The sequence below is a fragment of the Lathamus discolor genome, chromosome Z (assembly GCF_037157495.1).
Source record: "Lathamus discolor isolate bLatDis1 chromosome Z, bLatDis1.hap1, whole genome shotgun sequence".
In the NCBI taxonomy this organism is placed as follows: Eukaryota; Metazoa; Chordata; class Aves; order Psittaciformes; family Psittacidae; genus Lathamus; species Lathamus discolor.
This window is the reverse complement of record NC_088909.1, coordinates 27,311,045-27,329,705: the sequence shown is the minus strand read 5'-3', so window position 1 is coordinate 27,329,705 and position 18,661 is coordinate 27,311,045. Positions and strand designations below refer to the sequence as shown.

At 42.1% G+C, this 18,661-nt stretch overlaps 1 protein-coding gene across 3 annotated transcripts; it reads right to left on the bottom strand.

The window, feature by feature from the left end:
* DCAF10 (DDB1 and CUL4 associated factor 10) lies at window positions 1-18,365 on the bottom strand. Of its 3 annotated transcripts, XM_065662277.1 has the most exons (9): window positions 18,061-18,072; window positions 16,914-16,972; window positions 15,795-15,965; window positions 15,007-15,120; window positions 10,368-10,565; window positions 9,683-9,888; window positions 8,763-8,873; window positions 8,254-8,399; window positions 1-5,394 (listed from the first exon to the last, which is right to left on the bottom strand). In XM_065662277.1, exons 3-9 carry the CDS (start codon window positions 15,932-15,934, stop codon window positions 5,026-5,028), a joined length of 1,284 nt encoding a protein of 427 aa, XP_065518349.1. In that variant the 5' UTR covers window positions 15,935-15,965; window positions 16,914-16,972; window positions 18,061-18,072; the 3' UTR covers window positions 1-5,025. The 3 variants fall into 3 exon arrangements, with proteins under 3 accessions (XP_065518349.1, XP_065518347.1, XP_065518348.1); XM_065662275.1 differs by lacking the exons at window positions 15,795-15,965; window positions 16,914-16,972 and having other exon boundaries at window positions 18,061-18,365; XM_065662276.1 differs by lacking the exons at window positions 15,795-15,965; window positions 16,914-16,972 and having other exon boundaries at window positions 1-5,370; window positions 18,061-18,347.
* Window positions 18,366-18,661: the final 296 nt, after the last annotated feature.

The window sequence follows — 18,661 nt, the reverse complement described above, 5'->3', positions numbered from 1 at the left end:
TACATTAAAATAGATTTTAATTCAGTGAATTCTTAAATAATTTATTATGCAAGCAAGAGAAACTGTCCACAAATAGTAAGTTACTGTATGACTGTAAGTACAATATTTTAAGAGCAGGTCTGGTACTTCCTATACTATATTAAAAGGCTACAATTTTTACTATGAAATCTCAGATATTTCAAAATATTCTACATGCACAATTCTTGTAATAAAAACCTTAACTGAAGTTACTTAGTGCTTTAGAAAAATGCACCTTTGACTAAGATCAGGAAATGAGAAGTTTCTTTTTCCTGCAGGCTGTTGACTTTTTTCTTTTACTCCAACTTTTTAGAATCTTGTAAACTAGATTTTTAAAAAGCTTTCATTTGGCAAGAATATTTCTTTTTTAAGAGTTCTTATTTCATAAAGCAACAAACCCATGTTTTATGCTATCAGGACCATTTCCACATCAGTTACCCAAATTAAAAACCAAAACCAAATCACCACCACACAAAGAAAAAAAACCCCACGAAAATCAACCACACCATCCCCCAAAACCCCGGAAGAACCTGATGCATACATTCTAATTCTGGTAGTAGGCAATCAAACTGTCCTTACCAAGACTTCCAAGAGTGCAAACAAATGCGTGTGCGTGTCTGTCTATATCACTGTGCTTTTCTTTCTATCCCCAATAGTTCTGTTTGGAGGTTAACATTTTTCCCTGAACTACCCATGTTTGACAAGTGGGCCCATGCCCCATGGCTGCATACATACTGAAATGAAATTACCTCATATGGATAAAGTACATATACACAAATGTCATTGTACAGTCCTATTAACAGTTTCTCACCCTACCCACAAATGTCCAACAGTGCTGTAGTGATTTACAGACTGAACTCTAATGGAATACTCAGAAAATGCATTTACTCCCACAACATACAGTCACTGGACTATTACGGAAGATTACGAGCTTCAGACACTGGTTTGGTTCCTGTCATTGCTGCTATACATTGACATTCCTGTACAGATCTTAATTACACAGTTTATCGGCTTTTGCTGATCAGCCCTGCTGTGAATGGAGGAATTCTTTTACTACAGAAGTTAACAAATATGAAACCATCCATTTAAAAAACATACTACATGCTTTACAATCAAATTGAGATCTCTTATTCAGTATAAATACTGTAAAATCTATCAAATGATAAACACTTGAGTGGTCAAAAGTAAACATCTTAAAGAAACCTCTCATATAAGTCAATAGCTTACTTAGCTGTTAGTGCAGTCTGTGCAGTCTTTCACCTACCATTTGAAACAATTTTTTGTATTTATTTCAGGTTTATATATTTATGGAAGGTTAAGAATTCATCTTTTGAAACATAACAGCAAGACAAACTTTTTTTTTTTTTTTACTATCTAGAAATAATCCAAAGCTCACCAGCAAATTACTTCATTAATTCAATAAGGTAAGGTAAAACTATTCAGAAGTAACTGAAAATTACTCTTTCCACCAAGACGGTGGAAAGACGTATCAGTTATGAACTATTAAACAGTGTTTCAATAAGTGTTGCTTGAACTTCACAGGTAAAGTAGATTAACTTTCATTGAAAATTTCCAAGTTGTGTTGAAAGGGAATAAGTAACTTATTAAAACCTAATATTACTTATTCTAATTCAACGTATTACCAATATAATCAGAAGAACTAAGGAACATTTCTACAGCATACATGGACAGAATTAATGTGCATCCACTGGACACGTTACAAAAACATCAGTGTTACCATCAAACCCCTTAATCAGATCAATGTCAACTTTTAGCACCAATGCTACACTCCTGCTCAGCAGCTCTGGTTTCCAGAGCTGGGCAAGGCTGGTCAAGCCACAATGCTGTGATAATGTGTCACTTGGGAGTAAAATTTCTTGATACAGAAAAGTTGGTATCCAATGTTTCAGCACAATACTCTTATAAAAAACAGTGGATCATGAGGTAGAATTAAAAAAGTAACACTCAGTGCATATTAACAGGCATAGAATTAAAGTCATAAGCAGTCTACCAGTTCAAGGAATTTCTGAGAGGAAAAACCAAAACCAGCCATGAAAACAAACAAGCAGACTCAAGAGCTACTTTGATTTCCTGTGTGCTCCCCTTTACCTCCAAAATGAACACAGTTCAAGCCTCTGAGAACAGTAAGATATCTTCAGTTACCTGTAGTCCCTTCAATGGTGTTTAGTAAAATGGTGAGGTGAGAAAACAGCAGCCTAGAAGCAAGTGCTTCGGGAAAAGTCATCATAGTCCACTGCAGGGATAGGGGTAGAACCTGTTTATTACTAACAGGCAACAAATTTTAATGGAGGGGAGTGCAGAGAAATGCAAGTGTTCATACAGTCACAACGCATTCTGTTTCAAAATACTTCAGGCACATTTAACTTAGCACTTCCACTGGTCTAATACCAAGAACACTGTATGCAGAAGTTTTGCCACACAGTTAACAGTTTCATGGGTTTTGTTTGGTGTGGGTCCCTCTGCAAACAGCTTAGCTCCTCCTTTGCATAACAAACTTGTGTTCCACAGTCAGTCTCAAGTTTGGTGCACACTTCACTTCCACTGCTTTTAAGTCACAGATGAGAGAAGTCCCCCTGAACTCTTTCTAACAAATCAGCAGATCCAAGTTGCCCCATACATAGTTTCGTATCACAGGCTGTTACATGTATGCAAAAGGAGCTGGGCTCCAGTGATGTATTTCTAACTGGTCTCAGATACATTTGCATATTTTATTTAGTTATTTCATGGCTTGGGCAATTAACTTAAAGTAAATTGTATTCCTTGCACAGAGTACCAAAAGTATTCAAAAGGTGCAAGTGCTTGAATTTCAGAGTAACCGTCACAGAAAATGGGACATCTCTATTTATTATTTCCTCCATCTACTTTTGAGTTCAAGACAATAGTTTCAGCAACAAAATTGCTCAGAAGATATGCTCTGTAACATTTCAACTTACAAGTTGCTGGGAAGACTATGGGCATTCATTTGCATTTTAAGTTAACTGAGTATATTTACTTTAAAAACTATTCTTCCTCCTCCAGCTGCAACAATGTTCTACTGAGATACTGTCACCAAATCATTCTGCTAAAACTCATGAGAACAGAAAAGTTACGGCTTTTACCAAGCAATAAACCAAAAATCTGTCAGCTGTGCTGACAGTGCATCAGCCAGATGCAGAAAGACTACTAGACACGATAAACATGCTGAAAACCTAATGCAGGAGTAATTGAGTCCTCAGTCCTCAGATTACCAAATGTGCAATATTGAAGGCTTTTTAATACTAAACAATTTCTCCAAAAGATGAAATTTAAATTCTCTTTCTCATAATGCATAAGAACCTTAAGTTTCAATGACTGCTCCACCAACACCCCGTTTATATTGCAGTAGTATTTGCTACCTACACAAATTCAAAACTATGAAAGCTGAAAATACATAAGCCTGATGATCCTATCTCACCTTCACCAATGTCTTCTTTTTCCCTAGACATGTGTTTCGTAGAAGGCTTTGTAAAAAAGCATGCTCTGTTGAGTCAGAGATAGTGAAATCTGAACACCAAAATATGACAGTCTCTTTTACGTAAGATTTCCTGCTGAACTGAGCAGCCGCAAAATCATAGTGAAATACACACACAAAAAAAAAAACCCAACACAAAACCAAACCACACACACACACAAAAATAAGAACTAAAAATCCCACAAAAAAAAACAAACACCACAAAACACAACCAAAAAACCCCACATTTTGGAATATACAAGCAATGAGAATATTATAAACAGATTTGGATGTACAAGACTGAAATAATTACTTACAAGGTTAGCTATATTAACTCAAGGGCTAAAACTTAGCATTCATACTTTGTATGTGATTTAATGGTAAACATTAATGTTTTTCACATCGTATGAAAAGCCCAGTTAAATCCAAATAGATCTTACTGTAGACAGGCATGCTTTTAATCCATTCCAAAACAGTACATGTGAAAAAAGTCTACCTGGTGATACTATGGAACATATCCTAGATAAATTCCTCTCACAGCAATGGTGCAGGCAAGATGTGGAAGAACAGCCAGGTGGGAAACAGCCTTAACAGCAGCAGAAAATTCTGCAGTGTTAAGTTTCAAATGCAGGATGGAGATTTATGTTACTGATGCAGAAGGCTCCTTACGACAGTAACCCTAGAGGCTGAGGAGTCACATATGCCTAAAAGAGGCCAACCAAGGATACCCCCACCGTACAAAACATCCAGTTTGTCTTCAGTGGGTAGAGGGCAGGGTCTTCACCCATTCAACTCCTGCTTCATTTGCCCAGTCTTTTCCTACTAAATTCCCTGGAGAAAACAAATGCAGCTACATCTCTATCCAGAACCTCTTCCTTCTGGCAATAAACACAGTATATGCAACACAGGAAACCATATGCTTTAAGTGTAGCAAAACATTACATAAAGTTGATTCAATTTCTAGCCAATCACAATCAAATACATAAATGAGAAAAAAACTTTTCTTTTTGTGACAGTAACTAATTGTGTTATTACACAGAAAGTAGCTCCTTATCCAATAATCACCATATAGTAGTTTCAGCAATGTGTACAAGGATGTGTACGTGAGGAAGTCCAGCTCTTTGAAACAAGGAGGTGTTGTACCTGTGGAGTCTGGTCGAGTTTTGGCTGAACTGCTACCCTTGCCCCCTCTACATTAGTTTCAAGTAGCCCACTTGAAGTTGCATTGAAAGAAATTATCAACAAGTATTATGGTACAAACAAACCAGAACAATGACCTGATGGCACAGGATCAGAGGTCTGCTTGGAAGGCTGAAAATACAGTGCATGGAAGCAGATTTGTGGATGCACTATGAGAATGCATACAGTGCTGGGCTGAAAACTCATTCTACTATTGTGTTCGGAGATCATAGTAACCATGATCTTATCTGGATTTGGAGATTTCAGAAAGAACACACTCCAACTAAACTGAAGTAAAACCCACAACCACCTGAAGGTCCCGTTGATGCAAGATGTGCCTAGAATTTTGGCTGATACAGAGAAACACGTCCGCTAAGGCACCCCGAGGCAATCTGACAGTGTGTTGGAGAAAACTTGGTTGTCAGTACCACATCATTGTGAGAGTAGAGGGAACGGATTTCTTTCAGAGGACTGGCTTCTTTGGGCAAACAGTCAACAAGCTCACTGCAGTATGCATCAAACCCCAACAAACGGATCCCAAAGCCATGCGGGGATGAAATCATCCGGCCATCAGGACTGAAACAGAGTTCTTTGATGTAACCTCGGCCCACATTGGCTTCTTCAATGCAATGAGTCAATCGCAGGGAACAACGAGGCGAGACAGGGCGCACAGGAGCTCCTTCCTGGAATTCATAGACACAAGTCCACTAAAGGGAGAGGCAAAGAAAGGAACATTGAAAGAAAAGTAAACCACTGCAAATACTCATTCCCTCCTGTGGCATGCTGAGTAACAGGAATGGTCAATGCTATTGCTTGTCTGCTCTTCAATAAGCATCTACTATGAAACACTGAAAACAGGCCAGTTCCTGGACATCTCTACTGCTTAACTGCCTAAGCAAAACAGCTGTCTAGCATCAAAGCTGCTTTTATAATTAAATGGATGCTAGATATAATCCTTTAAAATCTAGTTTTTATCTGAAATGAGCAAAGCCTAATCCTTTGGCCAGGCATCTGCTCTAATTTAGCAAACATTTAAATGAATTCTACAATAAAGTAGAACTCTGCCTACTGTAATTCATAACTGACCATAGGCATTTTGTGTCCTTAACTTCAAAAAGAAAGAAATCTTAAAAACAAGAGGGAAACAGATTTTGAAGGAGTGTTATGAACTGCTCTATAGCCATCTTGTTACGTTAGAGACAGTCTGGGATTTTAACATATAACCTAATCAACTAATCTCCAACGAAATGCAAAACCAGCTCTATGACAAAGTTTGTATCATGTTCAGAGATTCAACTTCAACCACCATACAAGTGTTCTTAGTCATGCACCATGTATTCTACTGACATGAACACAAAGGAAACAATACTAATTAATAGAAGAGAATAAGGCAGACACTAGGACTACAGGAAAGTATAACTAGGTCAATCATCAGTATCAATCAATCCAATATAATATTTGCAATCTCAAAATTCTGTGTTGTATAGAGGTTTGATCTGCTGAGTTTCCTTTCAGTGCTCTACACACTTGTTACCATTACAAACAGTGGTTTTCTTCAGAAACAGCCCCAAAAAAAACCCAGAAAACAAACCCAACAAAACAAAACCCCACAGAACCACCATAAAACACATCCCCCCCAACAAACCCAAAACCAAACCAACCCAAATCTACATCAACTATTAACTGAAGTCAAGTATTCAAATAATTATTTGTGATTTTGGCAAATAAATGTAAAACCTCTGTGTCTTGAAAACAGAGTGGTCTGCACAACTGTCACAGCACTACTTTAGAAATAACCCTAAGACCACGTGGAAAAATCCACGTGTTCTGAAGGCTCTGCCTGGGCTTTGTAAGTGAACTTGAGTTAACCTGGATAACTTCAAGAGCAGGTGCTCAAACCTGCAGATTCTTACTTTTTGTATACAGCCCATGAGAAGTCAGGGTTTTTTCAATATTTCTGAGTGCATTAGACACTGCTTTTTTGTCTTTAAACAGGGTCCCAGTGCAATACAGCAGCAATGATGTGACACTTTACAAACAATTTGAGAAACATAATCAATCATAGGCCTTAAAGTCTGCCGTTACTTCTTTAAAGCAGTGTTTTAGGAAGTGAAATCTGCAAGTTGCAGATGAGCTGTAGCTGGTCTTAGTACTTCAAGTAAAGGCTTGAAATGGTTTCTGCCAGGAAGATGAGCGATATCCAATTTATATTTAAGTTGCAGAGTTTTAGAGTGAGAGCTGAGATCAAGGCACTTTGACATTACATAAACATCACTGGAGTTCACCATACTCAGTCCTACACTGTGGCAGTTTTAAGTAGATGCTGAAATATGCCATGAGATTTTTTTCACAGCAGTGCAGGAGCAGCCTTTGGAAAGCATTCATCAGCACAGCAGGAGCACTTCATCCTGGGAGGCAGAAAAAATTGCAAAGGCACTTGAATTCAGAGGAGCTTCTCTGCTCAACTTAAACCACGTTCACCAGTACACAACTGTCCAATCCTCTGTCTTTTCCAAGCTGACATCTCCTATATTTTGGCAGGTGTGTATTTTTAAGTCATGCATTTTGCAGCACAACTACTATTTGAAAACTTCTCACAGAGCCATAAACTATATTCTGTGGAAAAACTGGGCAACAGAAGTACTGAATGCAGGATAAAAAGTTGCATGAGGTCATAAAAAAGAAAAATATTCTCATTTTGGTCTAAAATTAAATACATTTGTAAGCAGAAATAACTAATTTATTCAAATGCTATCTTATCATAGACTTATAGAATGGTTTGTGTTGGAAGGGATCTCAAAGCTCACCGAGTTCCAACTCCCTGCCGCAAGCAGGGAAACCTTTCACTAGACAAGGCTGCCCCAAGCCCCATCCAACCTGGCCTTGAACACTGCCAAGGACAGGGCAGCCACAACTTCTCTGGGCAACCTGTACCAGTGTCTCACCACCCTCACAGGGAAGAACTACCTAAGATCTCACCTCAGTCTCCCTTTGGTCAGTTTAAAACTATTCCCCCTTGTCCTATCACTACTTGCTCTTACAAAAAGATCCTCTGGCTTTCTTGTTGTCCCCTTTAGGTATTGGAAGGCTGTTAATAAGGTCTGCCCAGAGTCTTCTCCAGGCTGAAAAAAAACAAGTCTCACATCCTGTCTTCACAGGAGATGTGCCTTCTCTGAACTCATTCCAACAGCTCCACATTCCTCTTATGTTGGTGGGCCCAGAGCTGGACGCAGGACTGTAGGTGGGGGATCTCCTCAGAGCGCAGCAGAGCCTTGACCTGCATCTCATATTCTGGGGATGCAGCCCAGCACATGTGGGGTTTCTGGGCTCAAGTGCACACTGAAGCCTGGTCATGAGGAGCTTCTCATCAACCAACACCCCCAAGTCCTTCTCCTCAGGGCTGCTCTCAAAACAGCCTCTGCCCAGCCTGTGTTTGTGCTTGGGATTAATTAAATTTACCCGCAAAACAAGGAAATGTCAATATAGTTTTGTGATCAATACATCTCAATGCATTAAAAAAAAACAACCCAAAAACAAAACAAGAAACCAAAACATATTTGTTTTACCTCCTGGTCATCTGTATTACTTGAGCATCGAAGAAGCGTAGCCCAGCCTTTCGGATGCAGCTGTAGTGATGTAATGCAGTTGCCTCGATCTCTTTCTCCAGGAACCTCTGGTGTTAAGACCTCCAAACTATTTCTAGGTGATCCACCTAGAACGGGAAGTCAACTGTAAGTATCAATGAAATCTAGACATTGATCTTCACCTTCCTCATCAGTCTACTGCTGGGTTTGAGTTGGGTGGGGTTTTTTTTGTTTTTCTACATAGCAATCACATAATCAGATAAAATAAAGATCTTGTTGCTGTTATCAGATTTCTTGGGAAAAAATAAAAATTAGATGCCCGGATTTGGTGTGCAATGGTATTTTATTGGTTTAATAGAAGTTATAGCAACACTACTCTTAAAAAAGTCTTAAGAGCCAAACCCACAGTATTTCACTATTACACTTTGGCCTCTTCTGGATACAATGAGTCCAAGTCCATGATTTTTTACTTTTTAAAAGTCTTTTCCTACCTTCTCGCTGGGAGGACCGTGACATGTGTTTCTCAGACAGTGGACCTGAATCATTCTGGTGACATGGTGAACCAACAGCTCGAGGACCAGAGGAACCTGATGAAGTTACATCTGCAAACAGCATCAGCCATGTGAACATAACAGCTTAACACAGCCCACATACTGTGCATGTTGCCCACTTAACCCTCCTTAGAAGTGCTAAGTAAATGGTAAGGCATCTTGTTAAGAAAATACTTTCCAAAGCTCAGTTTATAGTCTAAAAGTACCATTCTATTTGTGCCTCATATAAATAAATTGCCACCACAGGACACTACTGGGAGTAAGAGCCAAGCTGTATTCCTTCCTTCTTATGCATTGTCTCTGCTAGAAGCTGGGGTAAGAATTTTTCCCCAGGCCATTCCTTTCATATCCAGACACCCCAAATGGCAGTTTCTGTCACTATTTTACTCTATTACTGTCCCAAAGCAGGAGGAAGCAAGCAGAGAAATTTCAGAGCATGTAGTTCTTCCAGCTCTGCTGTAAAGAGCAACCACACTACTACACGACAGTCAACAGTAGTTACTGAAGCTCATGCAGAGTCAGCTCTCTCAACATGGATTAATTTCTTGTGTTACAGGACAAGAACCGAACATAAGTAACGCTAGAGATGGCCAGCTCGAGGTGACAAAACTCCACGGGCACTATATCCTGTAGTGCTACAATCCTGATGCCAAAAATCACCCTAGGACTCCACCTGAGTCAGAACATTATCAGTCAACAGTACAGATGTGTGATCCTTGAATAACAGAGCAGCTAACACGCCAAAGGGTTCCTTGGCAGAATTCAGCCAACTCCACCTCTGCCTTCTTTTGATAGCTAAGAATATCCCATAACACACCTCTAACACAGAAGCTGCCAGACATTTTTCCAAAAGCATTCACCTGAACTTGATGAAGTAGTCCTCCTCGCTCTTAAAATTGGGTAGCTGCCAACCTCTAAAGATTTGTTTAGGTCAAGGTCATGCAAAATCAGAAGATACCCAGAAGAGGTTGAGATCAACATTTTGGAACAGTCTGGCGTCAGCCTCATCCGCATAAGAAAACGGGTGTGAAAAAACTTCTTGTGGGGACATCCATCTTCCGTGCACCTGGACAGCAAAAAAAAAAAAGCACAAGAAGTGGCTGGAATTAACTTTGCCTGAAGTCCCTAATAACGTCCATAGGAGTCAAAAATATAGTAAGCATCCTTGCTCATCCTAAAACTTTTCTGAGTACTGTCTTTATCCTACTTAATGAGATTTGAATGAAATGGCAGAAACCACATTTTCATTACACCACAACAATGAAGACAGAGCTTTTTCAAAAAGGAAGAACTACGTTTTGGCACATCAGCAAGAAAAGCTCTCTTTTTAGCTACTGTACAATAACCATATAATGGAGATTCAAATTCTTGATAAGGGCTATAAACTGATCATGGTATTTACGAATGCAGTATAGCACCATTCAAGAAAGCAGGTTTTCTGTCTTGTACAGAAGAACCCTATCCTTGTAGATACCTAACAGCATGAACAGAATAGAACAGGAAGAACATGAACAGAAACATAACAGCATGAACACAGACACATACCTGTTTGTGTCCCAGATGATCACATTTCCATCAAATCCTGATGTTACTAGTAACCTTGTATTCGTATCGTATTCAATGTTTTTAACCCAGCTGGTGTGACCATGTAAAGTACACACTTTCGTGTTCAGCTTTCTTAAATCCCAAAGTGCTATTGTAGTGTCATCAGAACAAGTTGCAAACAGTCGATTATCTAGAAACCTGAAAATAAGAAAGAAATACTGTGCCTGCTTAGTGCCTTTTCTAACTTGAATATGCTTAAGCAGGAACTTAAGCTAACATGAGAAATACAGTGGCCACAGAGAAAAAAAAACAAACAAAAAAGCCCCACCTAAACAATTCCCCCCAAAAACTAAACAGAACAAAAAAAAAAACAAACAACACAAACCAAACACAAAACACCGAAACAGATAGTAGATACAGCAGAATGTTTGCCAATAGAACAGTTCCATCACAAAATAGTGCTGCTGGGATACGAACCAGTAGTACATCTGTAGTAGTAAACCAGTAAACCTGTAGAAGCGCAGCAGAATTTTTTTTTTTTTTTTTAAAGAATCATGTAAAGATCACACAACTACACAACCACCAGTGGAAAAAATGCTCACAAAGAATCCCTATGGTAAATATATCAGTTACCCATCTGGACAATACTCAGCTTTAAACTTAACAAGTCTTCATACGATACACAGGACATGACTGGTCAGTTTTTAGACCACTGGCAAGCTACTCCTATTGACTGGTCTGGCAGTCTCTGTAATAAAGGTCTGCTAGCCTGAGCTGAATGTGGTTTATGCCTCTTACCCATTTTTGCCAGATCCTATTGCTACTACAGCCAGGCAGTACCAGAAGACGCAGCAATTCTACATTTCTGACTACACAAGGACCCATTGGATCGTAATTAAACCCATGCTCTTTACTCTTTTCATTTCTATCCACATATCCACCCCCATGGTTTTACACAGGACATACAACAGTGCTTTTCCAAGAGATTTAATCCAGCAGATTAACTGTCCGATGTATGGCTCACATTACTAACCACATGGTTTACACTACACATGGTATTACTGTCTTGGAAACATGTAGTAAATTTAAATTTGAACCCTGCAACTGTTTCCACGTTTCCCTGGACCTTTAATTTCATTTCACCTTTGCCCATCTCTTCCTTCAGATGCGGGTCCAGCAACACAATGCTTCACAAGCACTGCTTGCTGCCGCTGCAGAGCCAGGAGAAGCCATGCAGACCTCCTGCATTCAGGAAGGTTTTATACCACCTGGGCAGTCTAAACAGGGTCCATCAAAAAGCAAGGGGATTTTGCGCCCATGTTTCTGCCTCTCCTTTCCCTACACTACAGTTCATGCGTTTGAAGCAGGCACACTGAAGTTGGGCTTTTCAAGTGCACAAAAGCAGGTACATGTATCAAAGTGAGAGTGCACAAAGCACTGTTCAGGATGAGAATTTCAGATCATCTTTGGAAGCAGCAGCTTCAAGTGGCACCTCCCATACGAAGACAGGCTGAGAAAGTTGGGGCTGTTCAGCCTGGAGAAGAGAAGGCTGCGTGGGGAACTCAGAGCAGCCTTCCAGTACCTGAAGGGGGCCTATAAGGATGCTGGGGAGGGACTCTTCATCAGGGACTGCAGTGATAGGACAAGGGGTAACGGGTTAAAACTTAAAGAGGGGAAGTTTAAATTGGATATAAGGAAGAAGTTCTTCAATGTAAGGGTGGTGAGGCAATGGAATGGGTTGCCCAAGGAAGTTGTGAATGCTCCATCCCTGGCGGTGTTCAAGGCCAGGCTGGACAGAGCCTTGGGTGGCATGGTTAAGTGTGAGGTGTCCCTACCCAGGGCAGGGGGGTTGGAACTAGATGATCTTAAGGTCCTTTCCAAGCCTAACTATTCTAAGGTTCTATGATTCTATGATTCTACTTCTAGAAGGACAAAACATACCGGTTTATGTTTGGAATTTGTACCTGATGAATGCATTGGAGGGGGGAAAAAAAGGCACCCTGTATGACGCAGAAAGGAAAATAAAACCTACCCAAAAACCACCACCAAAAGTAGCTTTACATGATTACTAAGGCAAGAATGACCTACACAGACATGTGTGGTAAGTCACCCCTAGAAACAGTGTGGGTTTAGGTCTAAAATATAAAACACTACATTAGGTAAAAACAGCAACAACTCCAATGAAAAATAACCTACTACAATGGGAAGAAATCAACATTTCAGATTTTTAGTGTGAAAGTAAACAAGAGTACATCTCTCACCTGTATAAATCCATTTACCTTTATCTTGGAAGCTACAGGCAAACCTGCTTCACTCGCCACAAACAGGTTTCACAAAAAATAGACAGGGAGACACAAATGGTATTGTGAACAGCTTTCATATACAGAATGACCAAGTAGACTAGGATTTAGCTGAAAAACAGCTAATTGAAGGTGCATGAGACTCAGGAGGAAAGAAATTGAGATTAATTGTTCCTCATCTCCCTACTTAAGAAATCAAAAAAACTAGAGGACCTCAAACTAGCTAGAAAGTTTAAAAAACACTGTTAACTACTCCTGTGCCATGCAGCTCTGCCATGGGAGTTTTAATCAAGCAAAAAACCTGACCGAATTCAGGTGGAAAAAAAAAATCTCCTTCAGATTACTATACACAAGTCCTCAGTGACTAGGAGACTGCTAGAAGAGAACTACTATGTGCTTCTCTGTTCATATATAGCTCTGAGGCACCTGCTATGGGGCACAGATGTAATGAAACTTATTTTTGGTGCTTATTACAAAGAATTTCTGTATTACTGCAGGGCCTGAAGTCCTGCTCATTAAGCAGAAATAATACTCCAGGTAATGATGTACTAACAATATTTTGTAATACATGATTAAGTTCCTTGTAACTAAGTTTATAACAAATGGAGACATGCAGGAAAACACAGAAAAAGACACCAATATCCTACAAAGACAAAATAAAGCTTTAAGAAGCACTCTGAAGGAAAGCATAATGTTTACTACACATTGCTAGGAACTACCTTAGTCTGGTAAATATTAGATAGTAGACCTAACAGTTACCTGCTTGGAACTGGTACTTTTATGTAAATCAAACTACACAAAGAACAGACATTTAAACATCAATGGACCAATTACAAACTTACAAAGCCTCAGAGGCAGATAAAACAGAAAGAAAGAACATCCTTTCAGTAAGAGAAGAAAGTGGCAGGAAGTTTCATTGCTGTTCTCAGCCAAAGAATTAAATAAGTTTAAAGACCAGCACAGTGCAACAGAGACAGCCAACCAGCCAAAGAGCCTGCAACAGAATGCTCTTTGTAAAATATGATCTCACTAACTCAAGACCTAGCAAGAGCAGTTTGAATGTGAGGATCAGACACTGAATTAGGAATGCGTAAAATCCAAAATAAATCCATTTTACCTTTGCCTTCTGATATCTTTATAATACAGCTTTATTTCTCACCTTGCTTTATCTAAAAACTAAGTATGTTTAAAGGACAACCACTGTCAGGCAAGACAAAAAGCTGTATTTCCTTACTGAAAAACACGTTCTAAACATCTCTTCTATTTATGTCAGCTAGCCCCAGCTTTTACGTTAGCTTTTCTGAAAGACAGACATCCAAATGATGCAAAACTTCAGTTTCTTCTAGCAAGGACAGGCAGCTTGTGAAAAATATCAGTTTATCTGTGAATATGTGTTTAAAGCAGGCAAATACATCAGTTTATGTGAAGACACTGGCGCCCCTTATTTTATCCAGCTCTGTTGAGGGGAAATTCTCAGACTGATTCTGCGGATTTCTTGGGGGCTTTTTGGTTTGGGCTTAGGTTTTTTGTTTGGTTTTGGTGGGGTTTTTTAACTCTTTCTTTGAGGATCTGAGTGGAGACTACAGTATTGTCCACAAGGTCCAAAAGTGCCTTAAGTTCACATTTCAAAGTCTATCCTCATACCCAGAACAACTAAAAATAACAGAACTTGAAAGGAAAAACATTAGATGACAAAAATACTGATGATTTAGGTTTCTGCACTTGCCATTTCCTATTTCATCCTGATAAACAGTCAGTGGATTTAAATCACACAGACTGAGTTCAAGTTGAACTGCAGAAGCCATTTCACTTTCCCAGCAGTTCCATACCATACCTGCATTTAAAGAAGACAATCTTTCCTTGGAAATTTCTATGCAACTGTGCCAATTACTCTTACAATTCAAAACACCAGCCATATTCATACAATTCAAAATACCAGCCATATTCATACAAATACCTAATCTTATTATGGTCTCAGAGTTGCACTTCAAACATAAACCACATGCTACTTGTTATGCTCTGATTTACCACATTTGTTCAAGGCATTCCAAAGACAAGTTTAAACAGGTGATAATACAACAGCTTAATACTCTTGCCTCCCATAAACTGCAGTACCTGACAGCATTGCATACCACTACCACCACTTTCAGGTTCCTCTTCTTCCCCTTTTCAGCCTTTCCATACCTCCAATACCCAAAAGAAGAAAAATGGCACAAAGCAAACTGCAGCCTAACAGCTTCACAAAGCCGGCACCCTCCGAGAATGCATGTAACACAAACTTACCACACTGTCAACAAGAAAAGCATCTATGGTAAGACGAAATATTCCTTCTGACTTACCTGATATTATTTACACAGTCTTCATGAGCTTCAGAGAGAGTTTTGATGTGCTTTGAAGATATTGGGTCAAAAAGCAGTACTTCAGTCTGTTCACAAGCAACAGTCAGCACTGACCTGCAGGGGAGTAAGACAAAGCAGAAATATTTGTATTCAGTAAAAGAAATGAGATCTCTGTGCATCCAGTGAACCTCCCCTCCCTGTTCTCACAGAAACACAGCTTCACCATTACTTAGCTTGGTTTTCTGTTCACACTGCACTAATCTGCAGCAGTGTTTACTTTTTCTTTTTTTAATGCCTTCTTGCAGATGCCTATTCACAAGTGCCTAATACACAAAACATGCAGAAGAAAATAGCATGTTGTTTTATTCCAGAGACATCACCTTCTAACTCCCTTTTCAAGAGACCATGACTCTTCTGCCTGGCAGTTGGCATAATTACTGCACAGCTGACGCATTTGCTGGACAGAACACATCACCTTTCAAACCACTTAAAAAAATAAATAAATAAATAAGGTGGTTGTTTTATAACAGCTATGTAGTTCCCAGATCTAATGATGACATTATTTAAATCATACAGTTAGGAGTATTAACACCAGTGAGTTTATTTATAAGTTACTTGAGGGCGATTTGTGCAGTGAAGTGCACAAACCTAGTGGTTCCTCTCTGGGGAAAAAAGAATAAAGCTCTGACATGAAACCCACTGCTTTGTTCATGTGAGGGTACCTGCTTGGTTTTGCAGGGAAAAAACCCAACCCAATCCAAATGAAAAAACAAAAAAGACAACAGCACCCAGGAATAAGTAGAAAGGCATCCACACCAAACATTCTACTGCAGCTTTCCCATCTGACTGTGACCATGCCATGGTATTCCTCTGACATCTGTTGAATGGCAACATTTTTGGGGGAGTTCTGAGACGCTGTAGTTTGCATTTTGGGGTGTCAGAAGACAAGCTGAAGAGCTCTGTAAAATGCAAGGGTTTGACAGATGCTGTACTGTACTGCAGCAGCAAGTGCTGGCAGCCTGCTCATGTGTGTGAACCAACCAGCTGTGAGCCACCTCCAGATAACTTATACTCTGTCACTGCATTAACTACAACAGTGTTCCCCTAAGACCTTTACAGATGTTACTCCAGTTACACCACCTCTTTGTAACAGCAGCCAATGCTGAAGTGCAACCACCAACTTCTGCAAGGCAAAGACATACCCTTTCCTCATCTCTTTTTGTCACGCTGACTTTAATGGCTACTTAGTTTGGCATCCACCCAAAATCAGCATAAAGATGACATTCAGACTGCAAATTCAGGAGCAAAATTTTTAAACCATACTCTAAAGGATAGCACCCTTCCCCAGTAGTCACAGAATGGTTTGGGTTGGGACACCTTTCACTAGAGCAGGTTGCTCCAAGCCTTGTCAAACCTGGTCTTAAACACTGTCAGGGATGGGGCAGCCACAGCTTCTCTGGGCAACCTCTGCCAGTCCCTCACAGGAAAGAACTTAATATCTAACCTAAATCTCCCCTCTGTCAGCCTAAAGCCATTCACCCTTGTCCTGTCACTACATGTCCTTGTCCAAACTCCTCTCCAGCTTTTCTGTCAGTCCTTTTCATCTCTGGAAGCTCCTCTAAGGTCTCCCCTTAAGGAGCCTTCTCTTCTCCAGGCTCAACCAGCCCAGCTCTCTCAGCCTGGCTCCAGAGCAGAGCTGCTCCAGCCCTCGCAGCATCTCTGTGGCCTCCTCGGACTCGGCTCCAACAGCTCCACGTCCTTCGTGTGGTTGCCCCAGAGCTGTACACAGGACTGCAGGGAGGGGTCTCCCCAGAGCGCAGTAGAGGGGGAGAATCCCCTCCCTTGACCTGCTGATCACACTCCTTTTGATGCAGCCCAGGACACCCTGAATGTACAAAAGAAATTACCTTCCAGCAACAGTCGCCCAATGATGGTTTTGATAGTTTCTGGAGCTTAACTTTGTCCTCTTCAAAAAACAGAAGAATACATAAGCGGTTGGAACTTGGCTTTAAAGGACAACTATGGCAAAATCATCACAGGATAGGTGTTCAAGGAAACCAGAACCCTGTTCTGATGAAACGCAAATGAAGTGGCTGACTAGCCGTTAAGGGTAACAAAGATCTCAATTCTGACTATCCAAACTGAAAAATACCTGTTGAGACCACCCTTGTTTGCAAGGTCTTTCTGCCGAGAAAACTTCACCTACAAGCATACTGCAACATACAATTGTGCAGATATCTCTGAGCTGAACTCTGCTTTAAGCTGTTGTGCAAGGGCTTCTTTTATTTTACATGAGTCTGTCACTTGCTTTCGTCTACCCTGCTACAAGTGTCTAAACTCATCTGTCAGTGCAGACCCACAGAATTCACAGAACCCTAAACGAATAAGTAAGTATCACATTTTAAACAGAAACTTAGGTCTCTGAAGACATCTGGCACGAACAAAGAACGGGTTGCCCCCCGCCTTGATCTCAACCGTGTGCCCGTTCATCGCCTCCCCTTCTCCCACAGAAAGGAGCTGGTACACCGCCGGGCAGTGGAAGCGCACCCCATAAACGGGTGTTCTCCGTGTTAGCGCTCTCTCGCTCCACTCGTGCCGTCCTGTGCCTGCTGCTTGCAATGCCTGGGGTTAAACACCAGCCACGCCGCTTGCAGCGTGCCTGGCTGCCGCTGTGACAGCCGTGAGCAAGCGGGAACCGCCGCCGGGTGCAGCCACCGCGCAGCGCCAGGGCGTCGCGTCCGGGCCTGCCGAGCCAGCGCTGCCGCCCGCTTCAGTCCCGCTACTCCTTCTGCGGAGCTGCCTTAGACCGCACGGTCCGCCGGCCTCAGGTCACTACAACAGGGCCCCCCGCCAGCAGAGACCGACGGGGCGCGGGGTCCCCAGCCCGAGGCAGCACGCAGGAGAGCCTCCCGCAGCCCGGCTGGGCTGCTGCCGCCCGAGACACCCTGCGCCCTCCCGCAGTCAGGCACCGAGGGCTCCCCGTCCACTCGCCCGGCGCGGCTGGCACCCGCAGGAAGGGGAGGGCAGCGCCGCGGGACCCAGGGGCTCGCCTACCCGTCCGGTGAGTACTCGAGGTTGAAGACGGCGCCGTGCGTGCGGGTGCTGAGATACATGGAATCGGCGGGCTGGATGGAGCCGTAAAGCCCGGTCATAGCGCGGAACGTGTCCCGCGCCGGGTCCACGGCGGCGCTGCGGCCCAGGCAGCGCCCGCGCAGCCACCCGAACAGGCCGGTCCCCGGCACCGCCCGCGGGAAAGGAGGCGGCAGCGTCGGCTCCATGGCGGCGGGCGAGCCGGCCCGAGGGGCCGCAGAGCCGCTGCCGCCGGCCCCCGCCCCTGGGACCGCGGCTTCCGCGCTCATCACACTGCCGGGCCCGCCGCTGCCTGCCCTTTACCGGCAGCACCGCGCCTGTGCGGCACCGCCCCCCGCCGTACGTCACCGGCGGCCTCTGTGCTTCGCGCCGGGCGCTCGGCGTCCGGCACGCGAGTGCGGTCAGCGGGGGAGACGCGGTCGCCTCGTCCTCCCTTAGCGCGGAAAGCCCAGACCGCTGCTGAGGGCACGGCCCGGACACCTCGGCGGACTACGTCGCGCATTGCCGAGCTGGCAAAATGCCGCGGAACGGCTTGTGCTAAGTCACATAATGGTCCGGCGAGCTT

What these genes read in the sequence shown, in the direction of transcription:
- DCAF10 (XM_065662275.1), bottom strand. Translation starts at nt 18,365, where the DNA reads ATGAGCGCGGAAGCCGCGGTCCCAGGGGCGGGGGCCGGCGGCAGCGGC. An exon ending in GACTACTTCATCAAGTTCAG is followed by an intron (nt 8,874 to 9,682) that starts GTGAATGCTTTT and finishes TGCTGTTTGCAG; the next exon opens with ATGTAACTTCATCAGGTTCC. An exon ending in ACGGTCCTCCCAGCGAGAAG is followed by an intron (nt 8,400 to 8,762) that starts GTAGGAAAAGAC and finishes TTCCCGTTCTAG; the next exon opens with GTGGATCACCTAGAAATAGT.